This window comes from Jaculus jaculus, chromosome 9 (genome assembly GCF_020740685.1).
Source record: "Jaculus jaculus isolate mJacJac1 chromosome 9, mJacJac1.mat.Y.cur, whole genome shotgun sequence".
Lineage (NCBI taxonomy): Eukaryota > Metazoa > Chordata > Mammalia > Rodentia > Dipodidae > Jaculus > Jaculus jaculus.
In genome coordinates, this window is record NC_059110.1 from 108,364,736 (window position 1) to 108,379,426 (window position 14,691).

Consider the following 14,691-nt stretch of genomic DNA (forward strand, 5'->3'; position numbering starts at 1 on the left):
CTCGCTCCGGTCTCCCCGGGGAGGCGGCCGCGCGCTTACCCGAGAAAGTTTCGATGGCCTTCATCGCCCAGTGCTCGTCGGGGCAGTCCACGAAGGCGTAGCCGGACTTGACCAAGAACTGGCCGCTGTAGGAGATCTTGTGCTCCGCGAAGACTTTCTCCAAGTCCGCGGGGGTCACGCTCTCGTTGAGGTTGCCGATGTAAAGCTTGTTCATGGTGGCGGTCTCGTGGGTGGGGGGGAGCGGGGGACGAGGACAAGGACGTGAGGTCCCCGAGGGGCAAGGCCGAGAAGGACGGACGGACGGACGGACGGGCGGGCGGGCGGGCGCAGGCGGCGAGCCTCCTCCTAGGCCGAGCGAGAGGCGGGAGGCCGGCGGGCGGCAAGAGCCGCAAACTTTCTTCGCACCCCACCCCTGGAAGTTGTCCGGCGGGGTCCCGGGCGGGGCAGGGCGGCCTGCGGGCGCGCGGAGGTCGCGGGAGCGCGGGGACCGGAGAGCCCGGGAGCAGGGACCCGCGGCGCGCTGGCAGGCTGGCGGGCGACGCGGCGCGGCTCCTTTCCCCTCGGTCCGAAACCCCTCCGAGCGGGCTTTGGTTGGTGTGTCACGTTTCTCCGCGGCCGCCCTGGCGCCGCCTCTAAATAAAATCGACTTGAAAAAAAAAAAAAAAATGGAGCGGAAAAAAAAAAAAAAAAGGCGAAGCCACGTGGTGACAGCCCCCACCCACCCCGCTGAAGACCCCCGACGCCACCGGGCCCCACGGTCTTTTCCCAACCTGATCAAAACCAGTAATGTCGTTTTGGGGGAACACTCAGAGCACTACCCGCGCCCCCCCCCCCGCCTCTAAGAGTAACCTAGGACGGAGGGAACAGAGTCCCCGAAGCTTGCCTCGCCCCCTCCCCCCTTTGCAAGAACCTGGCCCCTAGGGAGGCGCCCCGCCCCCACCCATCTTCCTACTCTTAACCTGAGCTGGGGGGAGGGCAGCCGAGCCCCAAATCTGCCCGGTCTTTAATAAGAGAAAAATGTACTGTTGGTTTTTATTTGTATTTTTTTGGGGGGGGGAAGGATTGGGTTGCCCATCCCACCCGGGTAAGCCGCTAGCGACTGACAGGCGGGGGACGGCCGAGATAGACAAAGAGACTCTGGGGTGTTGAGGAGGGGGTCGCACAAGCCGGTTTTTTAAAAAGAAAGGCGCCTTTTCCATGCATTTCCAAACAGGGGATCTTGGCTTTCCCCGCCACACCCCCTAACGAGACTCCTTCCCCTCCAGAGTCCAGAACCGGGGGACCAGCGAACGTGGGACCGGGGCCGGGAAGCTGGAAACACTGGGGCACCGCGACTAGGAACGAGGGACTCTCAGGACATGGTGTTTCGGGGGTCCCCTTCTGAAGAAAAGGCGGCTCGCTCTCCAGACTCCAGCGACTACATGACAACCGACATTCCAGGGTGGCGGGGGAACCCGCGGCTCCCCCACACCCCCGCCCGGAAGACCACCGATGACTGGCCGGGTGGGAGAAAGGAGAGGAGTGGTCGCTTCGACTAACCCTAGCGAGCCCAAGGGGGAGTTCTCAGGGAGGGAGTGACCGAGACCTGAATGGTTCTTTCCATCCCCCCTCTTTTTCCCTCCGGGACGTGGGGACCGACAGGTGGAGTCCCCCTGCGCCTGCTGCACCCGGGACACCCACCGCAGCTCTCCAAGATCTCGGGTTGCGGGGGAGGTCTCGGAACTTTGTTTGGGGTGCGGGATTCTGGCAGGCAGGAGAGGGGCGGAGGGCGGGGGCCCCGAGCGTGACGCCCCGCCCACGTCCCCAGGTCAGCCCCGCGGGGGGAGGGGGTGATTTCCGCTCGGCGCTCGAGGAAGCGAGGGGCGGGAGCGCAGGGGAGGGGGCGCCCACCCTCCCCGGCTGCGGGTTCTTGGGGATGAGGATGGGGAGTCTGGGGGGGAAGCGGATCCGCCCAGCTCCCTTTTCCCTCAGCTTTGACCAACTCATTCCGGATCCTCCGGAGCCCGAGGGAAGGACGCGGACTGGGCAAGGGGCGACACGTGGGCGGTCGCACCCCGTCTGGGCGGTGGGGGAGGGGGCCGCGCGCTTCGGAGTCCCGGATACGCGGCGGAGCGCGGGACGCGCGCGACACGCGCCATCCCGGGGACCGCGCGGCGGCGGCGGCGGGGCGACGAGCCGAGGCCATCGAGTTTCTAGCGGCGGGGGCTGCCGGGGCTCCAGGGAGTGGTGGAGGGCGCAGACCAGAAACCCTGGAGCAAAGAAGGGGGTCGACCCCCCCCACGTCCCCAAGAAACCCAGAGTTCCCCCCCCCCCCATGAACCGGGCGCCGGTGCTGGGTCTTCCGTGGGCATCTGCGGGTGGGGAGGATGGTGGTCTGGGACACGCGTGCTGCCACAGGGCAGGTGAGGAAGGGGTGGTCACTCTCCCCTTCCTCCACCCACCCACCCCCATTCCCGACCCCCATTGTCTCAGTCGCCTGCGGCCCGGGCCGGCTCTGTAACACGTGTTGACTGCACCGATGTGAATGCCATTTCAATTTTTTTTGTTGCTGTTACTATTCTTTTTTGTTTGTTTGCAGAGTCCGTAAGCCAACTGCGACTTGGGCTCAGCGACCTTCTGCCAGATGATTTCCTACGGTTCAAAAAAAAAAAAAAAAAAGTAGAGAGTTAAAAAGACGACACCCAGCACCTTTGTCCTCCCGCTTCCCCGGCGCGCTGGGCAGCGATGGATGGGGCTGCGCCGTGGGGGCGGGGGACGGTCCAGCTCGCCCGCGGGATCTGCGCCACCCTCGGGACCCTCGCTCCCTAAGCGCCCGTTTTGTTAGACCCAGCCACGTGTTGGTCGGATTTTTTGTTTGTTTGTTTGTTTTTGTGACAATTTTTCTTCCCATGAAGCAACAGGAATTAAAATACTATGAAGCTATTAGTTGCTGTATAGGGGGAAAAAATGTTTCCTGTCTTAGAAGAAGGGGACATCTGCGTGTGTCTGCACCCACAACGCCTCCCCTGTACTCCCCCCTCCCTGGATCTGACTTAGTATTTTGTCAGCTCTCTTGATCACAACCATAATTTTAAAATAAACCAAACCAATGAGCTGGAAACCTTGCCTGCCACATAGTAGACACTCAATAAACATCTTTGAATGAAAAACAAACTTCAGAGTAAAGAGAATTCAGGAAATTTTGAGAAGTCTAGGAGGGAAAAAAGTACATTTTTAAAAATCTTTGCTAGAATGTGTGACTTGGTTGGTTGGGGGGCTTGTCTTGGTGATGTATGTGAATTTTTTTAAAGGGCTAAAGAAAAGATGGTCTCAGAGATCTTGTGGCCCATGGTCTTTTTTCCTAAATAGAAACCCTCATCTCCTACTCTTGTTATTTTGGGGAACTGGAGAGAGGGTAGGTAAGGCAAGATATCCCAGTTCCCAGAAACCTAGGGTGCTGTTTCCTTAATTCAGTTCAAATCTTTAGGTATTGATAAATAAAATAAACCTCTCAGCTTGTCTCCCTGGGGTACACAGCTGCTACTCTAAAACAAAAGCAACTTAACAGCCCACCAAAAAAAAGAAGAGTCAGACCTCTAAGCATCTACAAAATACAGTCCACCTTTTACTATCTCAGAGTCCAAGGGAAACAATTTTTTAAAAATCCAATTCCATTTTAGTTTGACATTTTTCCTTTAAAAATATAACAAGTCTAAATGTTAACTGAAACATCCTTTTTTAATATTTGAAATGACAGTAGAGGAGAAAAATGTAAATTTGAAAATGGAATTCTTTAACCGTATTTTAATGTAATTTTAAATTAATATACAAATTATTGCTCAGGAAACTAGATGGTTTTTTTGTTTTAGTTTTTTTTTTTTTTTTAATTAGCTATTTCACTAAATTCTAATCCTCTTGGTACCCCTCCCCCCCAAAAGGGCTTCTGTGTGTTTAGTGAGAGTCTGCTAAAGCTTTAGGAAGCCAAGGGTGATAGGGTGTAGCTTTCAGTTTTGTCTCAGCAACTGGGTTATTTTAGGCTAGGGTTGGGGGAACTGAATGGTATTGATCCTTTATCCCTCTGTTCTGAATGTCTCCAGCACTAAAATGACCCTGAAAGAAGACTTACTTGTCAAGACTCACTTGCCTAGTTAGGGATAGGAATGAACAGGATTGGAGTAGCAGGTCTTTTCATCTTTTTCTAGTGTTTTCTTGTTCTTGTTGCTTTGTCTGTTTATATTTTTAACTTTTTTCACCTTTACCTTTTAGGGAAAGATGATATAGCTTCAGAGTAAAATTTAATTTGCATATAAATTAAATTTTTCTTTAATAACAATTGGACTTACATAATTATAACATTGCTATTATACTTTTTTCTCTGTTTGCCCTTCTCCTCTTCCTCCTCCTCCTTCAGTTTTCCTAGAAAATTTCTGTGTTTGGTCCAGTTATGGAATTCATGTTCCCCTTTGAGTTTCAGAAGCACTGAAACTCGACTCCATTTTAAAGATAGGATTCTGTCCATTTTCCTCCTATGTGAACACATAAATACATGCAGAGAGGAGGAAAATGTAAAAGAGAGAAGCAACTTTTTTAAAAGCTGGAAACAAGAAATGAAAAAGAAAACGAGTTGTAAAAAATCAACAATTCCATCTTCATACAAAATTCAATTTGTTTTTATTGTTTTTTGCCAACATCTGTCAATTTTCAGTAATTTTATCTTTTTATGTCTTAATTTTTCACTTGCTGTTGTGCCATAGCATTTATTATACTGTCTCAAAGTTTTTGTAACTACCAATATTGTTCAGGTTAATAGACATAAATTCTTAATCATTATTGTTAGATTAATATGTTATACCAATTCTTTTGTACTTTTGTAAATAGTGCAGGAGGAAAAAATAGTGCAGAAGAGGGATTTTTGGACATAAAACTTTTTCCTCTACTTGTATTTATTCCTTTGGATAAATTTCCAGAATATATATTGCATTTTAAGTCAGTGACTTTTCTATCTTGAAATTTTAGCATGTTTGAAAAAAAGAGAGGATACACAAAATGAGGAGAGCAATTAGAGAATTACATTTAAAATTTTTTTTAAGGTTTTCTAATGAATCTTGGTTGATTTTGAAATAATTATGGTTGGTATAAAATACAGAAAAACAATTCACAGTTTCTGACAGCTTTTGACTTCAAAGTTTTTAGAGAAGTTTGAGGGGTATTTTATGTGTTTGAACTTTTATTTTGTTTATTTTTGTTGTTGTTTGCTTGTTTTTTCATCTTTACTACCTTGGAATGTTTTGTTTCTTCCTGAAGTGTGGTTCTTTTAAATGCCTATAAACTTTGAGAAAGTGTAAATTAGTCCCAGTTTTAAAGGACATGCAGCATTTTCTCCTGTCAAATAAATAAGGATGATTATGTGTTTAGGATGTCTCATAAAATGTAAGAGAACTATAACCACACGAGGAAATTTTCCCCTTCAAATTATCATTCATTCAAAAGTGCTCAGTGTATTTCAAACCTTAAAAGGAATTTTGATTTTTGTTATAAAGATAGGAGTTAAAAAAAAAAAATTTAAGGACAATTATTTGTTTTACTGAGTCAGAGAGACAAAGCCTCTCAGTTTTTTGTTTTGGCTGAGGTTTTCAATGCAGAAACCTTAAGGCTTAAGGAAGAACATAATTTATTCCAGTAACTTTTCTTAAATGGATACTTCCAAATCCATGTTAGAAAATAAAAACTACTCCAGTCTGCCCCTGTTAACAAATGTAGAAGAAATAGGTGAGACCATTCTTAATGCCTTTTAAATTATTTTGTATTGCTCCAAAATCATTTAGTTAAAGGATAATTAACAATTTTGTTTCCCTACAGCACAAAGTATAAAATAGTTCCCTGTTTCATTTGGAGGCAAACTACACAATTCCAGAAAAGACAAACAAATGGTAGTTTTCAAATAAAACAAATTATGAAAAGCAACAAAAAAGAGGAGATTCATACCTAAATATTACTTGAGATGGAAATGAGATAATTGTGTACTTGGAATCAACTTATCTTCTAAGTATTTAAATTGTTTTCATTCAAAATGAATCCCTTAAAATTTCAAACTACATGAAGGTAATTCCTATTTAGCTGCAGAGCATTTTAAGACTAAATGAATTGTTCTAGCTGAAAAAGCAAATTATTTTTTTTTCCTACTGTTAAAACCAATTGATTTTTGTTTCTGTTCCTTTTTATTTTATTTTATTTTTTTATTTTTTTGGCTCCACCAGGAACTGCCTCAAATATTTCAGAGTTCTTAAGGAAAGTGTTGCTATGACGTTTGTATTTTTACTTGAAAAAAAATTAGTACATTTATCATTTCACCAAAATAACCATTAAAAACACTTCAATCTGTCTTCATATATAAATCAGTTTTACAGACAAAAAGGTCCTAGTCTAATAGTATTTTTTTTTTTACATTGGTTAGTCGACTAAATTGGAACAACTCCTAGTTAATTTAAAGTTTTGATTCATTCACATTTCCCACTAACACTCCAAAATTTTTTAAAACCATAACTGAATTTTCATTCTTGAACATAAGCTGAAAATATTTGCCAGCAATTAATATGATGAATTGTTGAATAATTTTGTAGGATTTTTCTTTTTCACTTCTAAAATGTGTTCAATAAAGTGTGTAGCTAAATTGCTTTCAAGTGAAATTCTTAATCCCATCCCTTTCCCTTCCTCTTCCTCCCTGCCCCTCCCCCAGCCCCTCCCCTTTCTCTTCCTCCCCCTCTCTTTTTGCTCCTCCATTTTTCTTCGTGCTCCCGACACTGTCAATTCCTCTCCTCCTCCCCCTTTACCTTGACCCTCCTTTCAATTTTTCTGTTTTCTTTGTTGCTCCTGTTTCCCCTTTTATGATTCTCTTCTCTCTCTGCTCAACTCATTTCTCCCCTCTCTTTAATCAACATGCTGTCCACACTTTCCCTTTCCTATCCCAATTGTGAGCATGCAAGTTGTTCTTTCTGGTACCCAGAAGGAGACAGATGATACCTGAATTATTTTATACACCAAAGTGGGAACCTTGGTAGAGCCTTTTGTTGTTGCTTGTTGGTTTTGGTTTTCAAGGTAGGGTTTCACCTGGCCAAAGTAGGAATCTTGGTAGAGTTTTTTTTTTAACTTTTTTTTTCTCCCTTTGTTTTTTTTTTTTTTGTTTACTTGTTTTTATTTATTTAAGAGTGACAGAAAGAGAAAGAGGCAGAGAGAGAGAGAGAAAATGGGCAAGCCAGGGTCTCCAGCTGCTGCAAACGAACTCCAGTCCTATGCGCCCCCTTGTGTGTCTGGCTAACATGGGTCCTGGGGAACTGAGCTGCGAACCCTGGTCCTGAAGCTTCACAGGCAAGCAGTTAACCACTAAGCCATCTCTCCAGCCCCTTGGTAGAATTTTGAGGAGAACCAACCCCAGGGTGGCATAGACCTGGAGCTCTTCTTTTGCCCTCCCAACAATTACTGAATTATTTTGTACATCAAAGTGGGAACCTTGTTAAGAGTTTTGAGGAGACCTGGAGCTCATCTCCTGCCAACAATTGCAGACCATTTATCAAACATTTACATCTTTGAAACATTTTTCAATTTCTTATGTTGCTTAAAATTAATTTTGTGTGGGGGCTGGAGAGATGGCTTAGTGGTTAAGACACTTGCTGTAAAGCCAAAGGACCCAGGTTTGATTCTCCAGGTCCCATGTAAGCCAGATGCACATGGTGGCATATGCGTCTGGAGTTTGTTTGCAGTGGCTAGAGGCCCTGGTGCACCCATTCTCACTCTCTCTATATCTCTGTCTCTAATAAATAAATAAAATAAAACCTTTAAAAAATTTTTTTAGTTAATTTTGTGCTTGGCATGGTGGCACGCCTTTAATCCCAGCACTGGAGAGGCAGAGGTAGGAAGATCACGGAAAGTTTGAGGCCACCCTGAGACTCCATAGTGAATTCCAGGTCAGCCTGGGCTAGAGTGAGACCCTACCTCAAAAATAATAACAATAATAATAATTTTGTTATTAGTATTTTATGTATCCAGTCCTTGAGAGCTAAGACTATATATTACCCAGGGAGTTTAACACAGTGCTAAGACATGCCCACCAAAAATGCACTGAGTATCTTTTGCAACTTGAGAAGTGGACAGTTTCATTTTGTAAACTGCTACCCTGAGCCACGCGTGCTGTTGCACGCCTTTAATCCCAGCACTGTGGAGGCTGAGGTAGGAGGAATGCCAAGAGTTGGAAGCCATCCTGAGGCTACAGAGTGAATTTAAGGTCAGCCTGGGGTAGAGTGAGACCCTACCTCAAAAAAAAAACAAAAACAAAAATGCTTCCTTGAACCTGGCAGTGCCTATTTTAAAAATAAAATACACTGCAATCATCAGATTAATTTATACACACACACACACACATACACACACACCTATCTATCTATCTATCTCATGGAGGCAGTCACTGAAAAGGAAAGGCTAATTGGTCTACAGGAAGAACCAAGGGGCACCTCAGAGCTGTCACTCCCTACTTCTGTGCTCCTGGCAGTCTTACTGGGGTCAGCTGCTGAGCACCCTGTTTCCTACCTCTGGTCCATCAGCCATGATATCACCCCCCGCCCAGGCTCAGGTACATTGGTAACCATCCCTGCTACTTGCTTCATCTTTGGCCAAACAGCCAGGAGATGAATCTCAAGTGATTCATCATACACACATTGTGCCTGAGAGCTCTCTTAGGGTCTTCCCTCAGGGAATGTAGCTCACATCTCATTAACTATACTAAAATTAAGCAGATCATAAGCATATTGTTAAGAGTTAGGCTTTAAAAATGCTTCTAACTTTAGAGCTGGGTGTGGTGGCACATGCCTTTCATCCCAGCACTGGGGAGGCATAGGTAAGAGGATCACTGAGACTACATAGTGAATTCCAGGTTAGCCTGGACTAGAGTGAGACCCTACCTCAAAAACAAACAAACAAGGGCTGGAGAGATGGTTTAGCGATTAAGGCATTTGCCTTAAAAGCCAATGGAACAAGGTTTGATTCCCCAGCACCCAAGTTAGCCAGATGCACAAAGTAGTACATATGTCTGGAATTCTTTTACAGTGGCTGGAGGCCCTGGCACATCCATTTTCTCCCTCTCTGTGTCAAATAAATAAATACAATTTTAAAATATTTTATTAAAAAAACTAATCTTAATTTCTAGTGTGAATATAGTGAAATGAAACAGTTTGTATTGCTCTGAGGGAGAATTTTTGTTTTAACCTGTTGAATACACGGGAAAGAAGAACAAGTTTTTGTTTATTTGGCTTTTCAAGATACGGTCTCACGTGAGCCCAGGCTGACCTGGATCCCACCCTGTAGTTCCAAGCTAGCCTTGAACTCACAGTGATCCTCCTACTTCTGCCTCCCGAGTGCTGGGATTAAAGGCATGCACAACCATATTCAGCGAGAAGAACAATTTTGAGGTAGTAAAACAATTTAAGAGCCAAGAGTGTCAAGCATGGAGGATATATTCTGGAGGCTAAGACAGGAACATGAAGTTTCATTCCAACCTGGGTTACATAGTGAGACCATTTCTCAAAAAAAGAAGAAAGAAAAAAAAAGAGAGAGCGAGGGAGAGAGGGGGGGAGGGAGGGAGGGAGGGAGGGAGGGAGGGAGGGAGGGAGGGAGGGAGGGAGAAAGAAAGAAAGAAAGAAAGAAAGAAAGAAAGAAAGAAAGAAAGAAAGAAAGAAAGAAAGAAAAGAAAAGAAAAGAAAAGAAAAGAAAAGAAAAGAAAAGAAAAGAAAAGAAAAGAAAAGAAAAGAAAAGAAGGAAAGAAAGAAAGAGGGAGGGAGGGCAAGCCAGGCATGGTGGTGCACACCTTTAATCCCATCACTTGGGAGACAGAGGTAGGAGGATCACCATGAGTTCAAGGCCACCCTGAGACTCCATAGTGAATTCCAGGTCAGCCTGGGCTAGATTGAGACCCTATCTTGAAAAAAAGAAAGAAAAGAAAAAAGAGGGAAAAAAAAGAAAGAAAGAATAAGAAAAAAGCAAACAGAGGCAAACTTTTGTCTTTTTGTTTTCTAAGAGTTCATGACTGTTGGCAGTTGAGCCATAGTGTACCCCAGCACAAGCAAGCATCTTCATCACCCCTCAATTCAGTCTGAGAATCTACCAGCCAAAACCTGGCACCTCCACCTGGAAGCCAAAGAAGGTGAGATGGCCCGGGGACAGGGTGTGTTTCCTCTCAAAGGTCCGCTGTGTCACAGGTGAGAGCAGTGAGGATTTGACATAATGCTCCTTTCATCCAGGACAAAGCAACTGGCAGAGTCGGAAGAGAGGGGCAGAGATGCCAGTAGCCCACATCTCCCGAGGTCTCCAGAGCCCTGTCTCTGAACCGACAGGGCTCTCCTCCCATGTTCAGCTCAAGTATGATTTCTTGGGGCAGGCTACCCCAAACTGACACAGCACACACTTCTGGCTTCTGGTCACTGGCTTGCTGCCACCTGGAAACTCAGCGATCGTCTTAAGCATGGCAAGGACTCCTTCGAAGGAGGAGCTGGTGCAATTACAGACCCTGTCACGGTGGCCCTTAACGTGCAGGCAGACGTCACAATTATCGCAGCCCTCCTGTTCAAATTGCAGAGCCAAACTTTTAAAAATTTTTCGGATTTATTTATTTCTTGTTTGTTTTTAGAGGTAGTTGTCTTGCTCTAGCCCAGGTTTACTTGGAATTCACTATTGTAGTCTCAGGCTGGCCTCGAACTCACAGTGATCCTCCGACTTCTCCCTCCCTGGTGTTGGGATTAAAGGTATGCTACCAAGTCTGGCTGGGCTGGTTTTTTTGTTTGTTTGTTTGTTTTTGTTTATTTTTATTTATTTGAGAGTAACAGAGAGAGAAAGAGGCAGAGAGAGAGAGAGAGAGAAAGAGAGAATGGGCACGCCAGGGCCTCCAGCCACTGCAAACGAATTCCAGATGCATGTGCCCCCTTGTGCATCTGGCTAACGTAGGTCCTGGGAAATCGAACCGCGAACCGGGGTCCTTAGGCTTCAAGGCAAGCGCTTAACCACTAAGCCATCTCTCCAGCCCAGGACTGTTTTTGTTTGTTTCTTTTCTTTTCTTTTCTTTTCTTTTCTTTTCTTTTCTTTTCTTTTCTTTTTTTTTTTTTTTTTAGGTAGGGTCTCACTGTAGCTCAGGCTGACCTGGCATTCACTATGTAGTCTTAGGGTGGCCTTGAACTCAAGGCAATCCTCCTACCTCTGCCTCCCAAGTGCTGGGATTAAAAGCATGTGCCCCCACACCTGGCTGAATCTATTATATTTTTACAACAAATTTGTTCCAGAATACCTTTCTCAGCCCAATAAGAAATAGTTTAGGGGCTGAAGAGATGGCTTAATGGTTAAGGTGTTTACCTGCAAAACCAAAGGACCTAGGTTTGATTACCCAGGACCCATGTAAGCCAAAAGCACTAGGTGGCACATGCATTTGCTGCACCTGGAGGCCCTGGCACACCCATTCTCTCTCCATCTGCCTGTCTGCTTCTTTCTCTCAAATAAATAAGTAAGTAAATAAATAAATAAAAATATTAAATAAATAGGAAATAGATTAGGGTCATTTGCTGGCCCAGAATGCAGTGCCACTGGGCATTCTTCCATTAGCAAGTAGGGTTGAGGGTTAATTCTCAGCTCACCCTGATCAATCAGGGATGTGGCTTGACTTTAGCTAAAGGTCTGATTAATTATACATGTATTCGTAATAAATTGAAACAGTATGTGCTGAAACTTAGGGCCAACATCATAAGCAACAGGGAGCAAACACTCACATTCACACCTGGCAAGCCTGTCTGGGATCCTGCAGAGAAGCTGTCTCTTTCCTCTCCCAAGCTGGAGTTGTTTGGAGTTGAAGGGAATCCTTTCCCGGATGAAGCTTACTTCTTCCTCCTCAGCCCAAGAGTTTCTTACTGTGAGATCATGTCCTGTACACTGGAAACCACAGCACGGGATCCACCTTGCTTCCTTTCTCTAGTGAGTGTTTTTCATTATTATACCACCTGAACTTCCTGTATTATTTCTCCATGAACCCAGTGGTTTTATTTTGTTGTTGTTGTTGTTTTTGTTTTTTCTGCTGTTGTAGTTTTGTTTTGTAATTTTTCCCAGTGTTTTAAAAAATGTGACTTACTAGACTGGGAAGATGGTCTAGTGGTTAAGGCACTTGCCTGAAAAGCCTAATGACCTTGGTTATTCCCCAGGACCAGATGCACTAGGAGGTGCATGCATCTGGAATTCGTTTGCAGTGGATAGAGGCACTGGTGCACCCATTCTTTCTATTTACCTGTCTCGTTTTCTCTCTCTCAAATAAATAAATAAAATATGTTTTTAAATGGTACCTATAGCCAGGCATGGTGGCACATGCCTTTAATCTCAGTACTCCAGAGGCAGAGGTAGGAGGATCGCCATGAGTCAAGACTACCCTGAGACTACATAGTGAACTATAGGTCAGCATGGGCTAGAATAAGACCCTACGGTGATCCTTCTTCCTCTGCTCCTGAGTCCTGGGATTAAAGGCATGAGCCACCACACCTGGCTGCTTTCATGTTTCTGACTGAATGATTATGTTATAGAGAATGGGAGTTTGGTCCAGCATAAATAAATGGCACCAAAAATAAGTAGATGAGAGAATCCAATAACATGAATATGGGAACTTCTGTTTCAGTATCATGGGATTTTGTTAAAATGTTTTATAAGTAATTTTCCTCACTTGATTTGATTTTCTTTTATGAAATCCCACAGAACAGTGTTTATGATAAAACCACTTAATATATGTACAAATTGTAAAGAATATGCATAAATATTTTGCATAGATGTAAGAGCATGTAGTAGCCAATATATAAATAAATAGTTTTATTCATTTTTATTTATTTATTTGAGAGTGAGAGAGAGAGAGAGATTGAGAATGGGCTCACCAGGGCTTCCAGCCACTGCAAACGAACTCCAGACGTGTGCACCCCTTGTGCATCTGGCTAATGTGGGTCCTGGAGAATCAAGCCTCGAACCGGGGTCCTTAGGCTTCACAGGCAAGTGCTTAACCACTAAGCCATATCTCCAGCCCAAATAAATAGTTTGAATAACTGTAAAAGCTAAGCCAGTTGTGGTAGGGCACACCTTTAATCCTAGCACTCAGGAGGTAGAGGTAGGAGGATTGCCATGAGCCTGAGGCCACCATGAGACTCCATAGTGAATTCCAGGTCAGCCTGGGCTAGAGTGAGACCCAACCTTGAAAAACAAAAAACAAAACAAAACAAAAAAAAACCTGTAAAAGCTGCATGGTGGTACATACCTTTAATCCCAGCACTTGGGAGGCAGAGGATTGCCATGAGTTCAAGACCACCCTGAGACTACATAGTGAATTCTAGGTCAGCCTGGGCTAGAGTGAGACCATACCTAGAAAAACAAAATACTGTAAAAGCTGTGTATGGTGGTGCATATCTTTAATCCCAGCATTCTGGAGCCCAAGGTAGGAGGATAGCCATGATTTCAAGGCCACCTTGAGACTCATAGTGAATTCCAGGTCAGCCTGGGCTAGAGTAAGACCCTACCTCTAATCCATTCCCCCCCAAAAAATTAATGAATTTCATTGATCAAGTCATAAAGTATTCTGTGGCCACACCAAACTTCTGGTTTTGTTGTTGTTGTTGTTATTGTTTTGTTTGTTTGTTTTGGAGGTGGGGTTTCACTATAGCCCAGGCTGACCTGGAATTCACTATGTAGTCTCAGGGTGGCCTTGAGCTTATGACAATCCTCCTACCTTGGGCTCCAGAGTGCTGGGATTAAAGACGTGTACCACAATGTCCCCAAAGAACTTCTGTAGCTGTAAGACATTAATCTTTCCACTAAATGTAAATACACTGGAATTGGCCCATGCATTCTTGCTGGAATGGGCATCCGAACCCTGTGAGTATCTCAGGGATGCCCCAGCACCCAGCTTGCCTTTCTTCCCTAGAAGAGTCTGATCTCAGGTGTAGGGTTTTCAAAACATGACTTAGGGGGCTCAGGAGATGGCTTAGCATGTAAGAGGCCTTGCTGTGCAAGCATGAGGACCTGAGATTGATTCCAAGAAGCCACAGAAATAAAGCTGGGTATGGCCACACCAGTCCTGCAGCCCCAGTGCCAAGGGGGCAGAGACAGGAGGATCTCTGGCGATTATGGGTCAAACAGTCTAACTGAAAAATAGGAACTTCCAGATTCAGTGAGAGACTCTGTCTCAGAGAAATAAGGCTGCAGAGCAATAGAAGATGATACCCAGCATCTTTCTCTGGCCTCCACACACATGTGCATGGGGCACATGCATCTGTATAAGCATGTGATCACACCTACATACACACCAAAGTAAATATATATATGACTTGGGCTGGGTGTGGTGGCACATGCCTCACTTGGGAGGCACAGGTAGGAGGATCAACATGAGTTTGGAGCCACCCTGAGACTACATAGTGAATTCCAGGTCAGCCTGGACTAGAGTGAGACCCTACCTCGAAAAACTAAAAAAAAAAAAAAAAAGAAAAAGAAAGAAAGAAAGATGACTCCTTCTGGCCCTTTAAATGACAGAAAGAAAACTTCCCAAAACATGGCAAATAACTCTCAGGTGGATTATTAAGACTGTCTCAATTGTTGTTTTGTTTTGTTTTTCCAGGTAGGGTCTCATTCTAGCCCAAGCTGACCTAGAATTCACTATGTAGT

The 14,691-nt window shown here is 44.6% G+C and overlaps 1 protein-coding gene and 1 pseudogene across 4 annotated transcripts in view; both read right to left on the bottom strand.

The window, feature by feature from the left end:
* Positions 1–221, bottom strand: part of Igf2bp1 (insulin like growth factor 2 mRNA binding protein 1) — a 55,083-nt gene extending 54,862 nt beyond the window's left edge. For all 4 annotated transcript variants that reach the window (XM_045159713.1, XM_004655536.2, XM_045159714.1 and 1 more), the window contains exon 1: positions 40–221. In XM_045159713.1, the coding sequence (XP_045015648.1) occupies positions 40–214 (175 nt within the window). In that variant the 5' untranslated portion in view covers positions 215–221. The remainder of the gene's footprint in view (positions 1–39) is intronic.
* A 5,391-nt stretch (positions 222–5,612) lies between these two features.
* LOC101617895 overlaps positions 5,613–14,691 on the bottom strand; it is a 12,221-nt pseudogene continuing 3,142 nt past the window's right edge.